Below are 8,031 nucleotides of genomic sequence, written 5' to 3' on the forward strand. Positions count from 1 at the left end.
CAAATAAGTAATTAAACGACATCCACATGTCTTCATATAAGTCAATGTGCTCTTGACTTTTGTACACTACTTTCTTATAGTTGGATAATACAAGCAGATCATTTAACATGTTCAATGGCTATTTGCAACACCTGTGCTTAAGTCCCATCTGTGAGGCTAGTGGATGGGAGTGGGGGTTGCCCCCGCCCTGTGATGCAACAGCCGGAGAATCTACACGGAGGATCCCGCAGGCGCCCCAGTCCATACATAGCTTCATGTGTGTTTCACACATTCAAGGTCCTAGGAAGACAGACGCTTCTCAGGCAGAAAGAGTAGAATGCCAGCAAGATACAAAGATCCTGATGCTCGGGGAGTCAATCGAGTGGTCGTCCAAGGGTTTTGTAAGAGTGAGAACTGTTTTGGACAAAGACAGCGTCTTGAAAGTGCAGTTTACCCTATGCTCCAGGGACTGTATGTGTGCTCACTTGAGTATACAACAAAAAGTTTCCACAAAAACAGCTTCCTCCCTTCAGACTTTTAGGTTGTTTTCAATATCCCACTGACACTTACACAACCACCTACTCAACGTAAAATAAGGTGAGGATACATGGATTTCAAAAAATGTATACATATTTTAATATTTATGAAACACAGTCACTATAGACATCAGTTTAAAAAAATTTGAAGAAAATTAACTAATCTAAATCATAAATCTGAAACACCATTTCATTCTGGTTTATATGCATAACATCAAACCATTCAGTATTGTCAATCAATGCAAAACAAGTTGTTCAATTAATTCATTACGTGCCTTTATAAGACTCCCTTTTTGAGCAGGGTAAATGTTCTCACTTGGACATGCTGCAAGCCATCCTCATCACCAAAACAGTGAACAGGAGGCTCCAAGCCTCCGCCCCTGTAAACCAAGATGACGCACAAGCCTAATGGCACGTTGGGCCCTGGAGCCGCAGGGCGCTCCATGATCAAGGACACTCGGGTACCAATCTTGTAGTCCCGGAGAGCAGCCAGTCGCATGTCCCCCACAGCCCATGCACAGCTGAACACACCTAGGCCCTTCACAATTCTTAATCAGGGGCATAAGGATCCATGCAGGCCAGCGAGAGAGGAAGTTAGGCATATGGGAGGAGAGGTGCTTTGGGCAGGGTGGTACAGCTGTAAGGAGGGATGGCAAGAGAAAAAGGCAGACACAGGACGGAGCAAGGTGCGTGGAGGAGGGAGAAAGGGAAAAGGATTGAGAGTGGAGGAGGGAGCAACGAGAGACGAACAAGCAAGAAGAGTGGCGGAGAGAGAAGAGAAGTAGCACATTTAGAGGAGACTGAAAGAACAGAGGAGTTTGGCATAAGAGGAGGAACGGTGAAGAAAAAAGTGGAGGTGAAAAACAGAGGAGGGAAGTTGAAGGATAGGGAGAAAGTCGAGCTAAAACCAGTGAGCGAAGAGAAACAGGTAGAATGGTGGAGGAGAAAATAATGAAAGGGGGAAGAAGGAACATGGTGAGAGAAAACAGTGCAGAAGTGACACAGTTAGGATTAGAGGTGATGGAAGGAAATACTAAGGGAGAGGAGGAAGGAGGAGGCACTAGAGGTGATGCGAATGAGGGGAAGAAATGAGGTAGCGAAGAGAGAAAGAGAGTGTCAGAAAGAAGAGATAGAGAGAACCAGGGCAAAGAAGGACAAGAAAGAGAACAGGGGAGTAAAATCAGGCATGATGAGATGAGAGACTGGAAGGGGAGGAAAAGGGGAAGGAATGAGCTATGTGGTGAGTTCACAAGATGAAGAGTGACTGGGGGTGGTAGGAGGACTGAAGAAAGAAAGAAAGAAAAGTGGGGAGAAGAGAAGGAAGCGGAGAAGAATGAATTAGAGGGTAAAACTCCCTAGACCATATTATCCAGTTGTGGGAACAGCTCTGGTAGAGGTGGATGCCCTAGACATGTAGCCCAGTGACACAGCCCTGCAACACAGGCAAGGCAGAGGGGGTTCTGTTTATTCCAGGGCCCAACATGCACTAAAGAGAGTGATGCCCGGCACACGTCACAATGACCGAATACACCAGGGGCACTGATGGCCTATGTGCAAGATGTCTAGGTGGGCCAATGCAACATCCTGACCAGGGCAACCCAGCCAATATAAACTACAATGTGTCAAGAAATAAGTATGGGGATATAAAGCCCCAGAGGCTGCAAGTGACTGTCTTCCGGTCAGGAAGGCAGACTTCCTCAGGGGACAAAGCGAAAGACTGAGGGCCACGGCTGTAGAGAAAAGCTTATATACATTCCATCCGCTAACTTGTCTGTTGTTTCCAATGAAAATCTGAATCGAGAACTTGTCTTAGAGTTTTTTTGCTTATCCTTCTGCCATAACACACCAGTAAATCTGATCTGTAAATCTTTGATAAAATATGGCTATCGTGATTGGATTGCTTTGCACACCTGTGCTATTTCCATTAGCGACGTGCAGAGCAATGATATTTTTCACCATTTCTATTCAGAATGTTTTTGAAGAAAATGTTCTTCCTGTTGGCTTATAAGAAGAATGTAATTGAATTACTCCTTTTGATCCAACAGGTACTACAAGGGCAAACGGAGAAAAGCAAGTTGATGACTGTGCGCAACTTTCAGAAAGAACTTCACCATGTGCTTCTTCAGGGAAAACTAGCGCAACGTCTCTCCAGAGCTCAACAAAGGAACCAAATTCCAGAAGGCACATGCTACCAGAAGGGGGAAGTAGCTTCAGCAGTCCTCTATATTTCAATTTACATCATGGAAGCCCTGAAATAGGAGTGTCGGACACCTATAATGAATCTGGGTTTCATGCAATTTTGAGCAACACTCAACAGAGTGACAGACCATGCACATCTGCTGAAAGTGATCAAATATGCAGTCCTGAAGGAGAGTGCAGCAGAGGTCTGAGAAGCATTTTAAAAGCCAGGCCTCATGCATGCACTGAATGCGGGAAAAGCTTCGTCCAGAAAAGCCATCTCACGACACACCTGAGAAAACATACAGGGGAAAAACCTTACATATGCACCTTCTGTCGCAAATCTTTCCATCGGAAGGATAGTCTCAATAAACATGTCCGGCTACACACGGGAGAGAGACCATATAAATGCATGAGATGTGGGAAAACCTTCATTCAGAAATGTCACCTGACGGAACACCAAAAAAAGGCATTCTTTAACCAAAACTGCAAAAAAACAGAACATGGCTGTGACTGACGGAATACAAAACTGGCAAAGGACCATTATTGCAGTGGGCATACATGGGCAATTTGGCCAATCTCAGTGCTAATCAGGCCTTTTTCACTGGAATATTAGCAAAGTCGGTTTCATACAAATATGAGAGGTTAGTAATGTTCTGTAAGGAACGTATGGTGGCAAGAGTAAAGACAGACACAAGTGATCACAGTTCAAGGGTGTTTATTAAACTGTATAGGTAGGTTGGAAAAACACCTAATCTAAACCTAAATCTCCGATGGGGGGAAGCTACTACCATCAAATAATAATAAGGCAGTCCTAGTGACATCTTGTTAAATAAAAGGGCCTATACTGAACAAAACCTATTGCCAATCCTTACAACTAAATAGAAAAAGAGTGTGGGATAGGGTTCACAAAAAAGAAGTGTTCATAAATGATAAGTCAGGATGTAGTAGCCGGGAGTCTCCCTTCCCCACGTTTTGAGCACAAGACAAGGCCAGACTCCTGAGTACAGCACACTCTCGAGCTTTCCCAGCACTAGACGACAGTTCCATTCTTAGCTATCAGGACCTTCGGTGGTTAGGTCTCTTTTCTACCAAAAAGTCTCTTGCCTCCAAGGACCTGATGTGTTCAAAATAACAAACAAAAAGTTCCTTTCCACATGTGCATTGGGTGATGACTTTTCACCCCCGGATCCCCCTCTTCCGGGCTCAGACCCCTCTCGAATATCAGCCTCCCTCCGTCGGGTTTACTATAGCTTTTTCTCAAAAGAATGTCACCTGTGGCATTCACAAGTCTTAATGTCTTTTTAAACAGTTCACTCTGGACATCCCTCAGTCGGGTTCACTCTTGTCAACACACTGTTCATTGGGACTTCAGGCTTTGCCCCGGTGTATCGGCTTGCCTCCATCGGGTTCACTTTTCCCAACTCTTGTCAATCACACAGTTCTTTCTCTTTTCTTACTATGCAGGATTCATCTCCCTTAGCTTTCCAATTACGTGCAGGTCAAAGACTTTCAACTGTACAGGGGGTTTTGCTAGACCCCTGTATGACCACTTTGATCTTTTTCTTGTGGCTCTCCTAGGGCCTTTTGGTATTGGTAGTTTCAACAGTTGGGGAATTAACCAGAGTCTCTCGAGTGAGCACCCATGTGGTGCCGGACCCCTCTATAAAATGTTAACAGTTCTTTGAACTTCCCTTAATTTGTCATTTGCCACTTTCGTTCAAAACAGTTCGGTTTCTTATCGGTCCTCCCCTCGATTCACCGGCTGTGATGAACAACTTGGCTTTTCTTGTCTAGGGAGTCAAGGACGGTACCAAATGTATCTCCCTGTCCTGCTTATTAGTGTAGGAGGGCTTTGTATACCGTTGACATCTGCTGCAACACACGCTGGCTATTGTTCGCGGTCTTATGATTCCTTCCAGTGAGGCTTTGCGGGTCTGTGTTGGAAAGGGCAAGGTCGCTTCTCTCCTTGTCGCCTCTTCGGTTCTCACCACCTTTCTCCTCCTCTTGAACTTTCACCCTGGGATAGCTGTCTCATCGTGCGGTTTTCCTTGCTCGTACTGTGCTCTCGTGCTACACCTTTTATCGCTGTGGAGAAGGGAAAGGGCTGTCAGGTGTGTGTGTGTGTTTCTGGTCAATTGCCTGACTTTGCCTGACACCTGTGTTGGGACATGTCAGATAAACAGCTTTGGTTTTAGTCCGCTGTCTTTTGTGGTGTGTGAAAGTGTTTGTGTCGGAAAAGAGGGGTAGAGTTTCTGCGTATCCTACATTGTAGGAAGGGGAAAAGGTGTTATAATAAGGGGAATACAGCGTCTCGCACGTCAGTGTCCCACTTCCAGTCCCCGAGGACCCCCCCCCTCCAGGTGATCCTCCCTCACTAGTCCATGCTCATGAACTAATTCCAATAGCGATGGCCATGTCCTGGCCACCTGTATGACAGATCCTGGAGACTAGTCAGGGAGACACCTTCAGACACCTCACAGTTCTCACAGCATAATGAGCTATGCACGTATTGACTATATATTAATTTGTTTACTGAATGCTCATGTATAACTTTGCAGATTTCATTATAAAGTTTTGTTGCTAGTACCACACTGTATTTTAATTGGTTCTTTACAAACTCTTCAAACACTATATTATGTGCCTGCCAATATAAATATGTTCAACTTTCGTTATGAAACTGCGAGTGAGACGTATTCCCAAGGCATCATGATCTGCGGAAAAGGCAGAAAGAGAGAGGAAAGGGATTGAGTGGTAACTTTTTGTAAGAGCGTGAATCATCCGTCTCCAAGCCATCTTGCCTTTCATTGTCTATCTCTACCCATTGAACAAGTTGATTCCCTCCTTTTGTATTTTCATTTGAATGTCACATTTGGGTCTGAATGGATGAATATAGTGTCATCCGCTAATATCTTCCAAGAGTGTCTGCCAGCCATTGATGATTCTATCAGTGGAAACTGGCCGCTATTCAAGCTGGACTGAAACCAAAGTATTGAATGTGGGGGTGGGGTGAGACCTTTTGCATCCCTGATCGTAGCCTTCATGAATGGGAGTTTTCCACATCTTTACTTCTTGGGTAAAGATGCTGGGTTTAGAAATCAGTCATAACCCCTTATCCCACATGTTAAAGCATTCATCATGCCCTGGATCGTCAACTGCCTACGATATACAAGTTGTTGCCACTTACACCCAATTCAAAGATAATTTACTCGTCAAGGGTGCAGTGTTGATTGCAGGAGTGTGGGGAGGGTGCCCAGGTGATTGCAGGAGTGTGGGGAGGGTGCATTGTTGATTGCAGGAGTGTGGGGAGGGTGCAAGGGTGATTGCAGGTGTGTGGGGAGGGTGCAAGGATGATTGCAGGAGTGTGGGGAGGGTGCCAGGATGATTGCAGGGGTGTGTGGAGGGTGCAAGGGTGATTGCAGGAGCATGGGGAGGGTGCACGTTTGATTGCAGGGGTGTTGTGAAGGTGTAAGGGTGATTGCAGGGTTGTGGGGGCGTGCTGGGGTGAAGGCAGGGTGCAAGAGTGATTGCAGGGGTGTGGCCAAGGTGCAAGGATGATTGCAGGGGATTTGGCAAGGTGTACATCCTGAGTACAGGTGTTCTGTTGGCAGTAGGATACAGAGAATAATGCAGGAATTGGTTTCAATGCCAGGAGAGGGCAAAAACAGATTGGACGCTGGCTGCAGGGGTAGGTAGCGCAGTGTAGATGGTATGTGGGAGGAGGGAGGTTGGGAGGAAAGGGTTAGGTGATAGGAGCAAAGAGTTGGTGCACAGTGTGGCGTGGTGTTTGCTAGGTGGAAGGAAGTGTTATGTTATCAGAATTTATTAAGCACAACGGTTGCCCAAGGTCATCTTGGTGCTAGGGACCAAAAATAACCGTCAAGGAGAGGGTCAAATTTGATTTAAAAAAGAAGAATCTTCTGGGAGCAGCGAAAGGAAAAATTATTATCCATTGCTCAAAGAGAAAAAGGGAGGGAGTTCCAAGCCTTTGCTGCAGCAACGGAAAACGCACGACCACCTAGCCGGGAGTATTTAATCCAGGGGACCCAAATTGTTAGCGAGGATTGAGAGCAAGTGCTCTGGGGGGAACGTAGGCATAGCATTTTTCCTCAAGATATTGAGCTCCCAGTTTGTAAAAAGCTCTGTGGACAATACAAAGAGATTTAAACACCACACGCTTTTTGACAAGAAGCCAATGCAGCTGACGTAGAAAGGGAGCCAAATGAGAACCAAAAGGAGGATGAAGCACAGCTCTAACAAACATATTCTGCAATAGCTGGAGCCTACGAATCAAGTAGGTAGGCTGAGCCAGACAGAGGGCATTACAGTAGTCCTGACTAGAGAAGCGACAACCGGAGCATGGAATTGAGAGGGAATGTACGGCAAGACCTTACGAAGGGTTCTTAATTTAAGGTGGCCAGCTTGACAGACAGCTGCCGCCTGATCAGACACTGACAATCACCCTCAAGCCAATGGGATTGTAGAACGGATGAACGGTCTGCTCAATACGAAATTGTCAAAGTTGTGTGCAACACTGAAGAGGAACTGGGTGCATTGTCTCCCCTTGGCCTTGTTCAGTTTAAGGACCCAGCCCAGTAAGCATCATCACCTCGCCCCTCATGAGATTGTGACACGGAAACGTATGCACATGCCACTAACTCCTGTGCGGAGTGCTTCTGATGCTCGCACGGCTGCGTCGATCCTGTGGGAGGAATTCCATTCGTATTTAACACAGTTAACAAAGTATATTAAAAACCTTTTTCAACAGATTGCTCCATGGCGGTAGGAGGATGTCGACAACAACGCTGCACCGGATTCTGCAAGTTCACCACCATTGCAATTGTTCCCTAATGAATTGTGTGCATAGGTGTAGTGAACCTCATTATAATGGTACATATACTTTAGTATATGCTACTCCCCTTGCTGTCAAAGTGAAATAACTATGCTATTGGGTACATTTGTCTGATGTTTGAAAAGTACCACAAACTGTGCCCCAACCTGTAAGCATTTTGACAGAGTATTTCTAAATTGCTGTTGTCTAATTATTAGATGTACTATTTGTGTTTCCTTTTTTTTATTTCTTTTTGGTTTCTTTTTCTATCTTTTTTGAATACTTTTTTGTGCATTATGTTTATTTCAGTGACTTGAGTGTGGATCAATATTAAAATGTGTTCTGTGTGTTATTGCAGTGCTATACTGTATCCACTTGTGTGCAGATTTGCCTTTGGGTTGTTTATATATATATTTTTTTAGTGCTGTTATATGGGTAGGCCATATTTTTTATTTTATTGTTCTTTCATAACGTGATTAATACCAGCGAGTGGTTTCTAAGATTCGA

The 8,031-nt window shown here is 45.0% G+C and overlaps 1 protein-coding gene across 1 annotated transcript in view; it reads left to right on the forward strand.

Annotated features, from left to right (window-relative positions):
* LOC138473369 (zinc finger protein 793-like) overlaps positions 1-5,287 on the forward strand; it is a 731,413-nt gene extending 726,126 nt beyond the window's left edge. Inside the window, exon 8 of the mRNA XM_069612057.1 lies at positions 2,561-5,287. Coding sequence (XP_069468158.1) covers positions 2,561-3,210 — 650 coding nt within the window. The 3' untranslated portion in view covers positions 3,211-5,287. The remainder of the gene's footprint in view (positions 1-2,560) is intronic.
* The last annotated feature ends 2,744 nt before the right edge of the window (positions 5,288-8,031 follow it).

The sequence above is a fragment of the Ambystoma mexicanum genome, chromosome 8 (assembly GCF_040938575.1).
Source record: "Ambystoma mexicanum isolate Mex_15411 chromosome 8, UKY_AmexF1_1, whole genome shotgun sequence".
NCBI classification, from domain to species: domain Eukaryota; kingdom Metazoa; phylum Chordata; class Amphibia; order Caudata; family Ambystomatidae; genus Ambystoma; species Ambystoma mexicanum.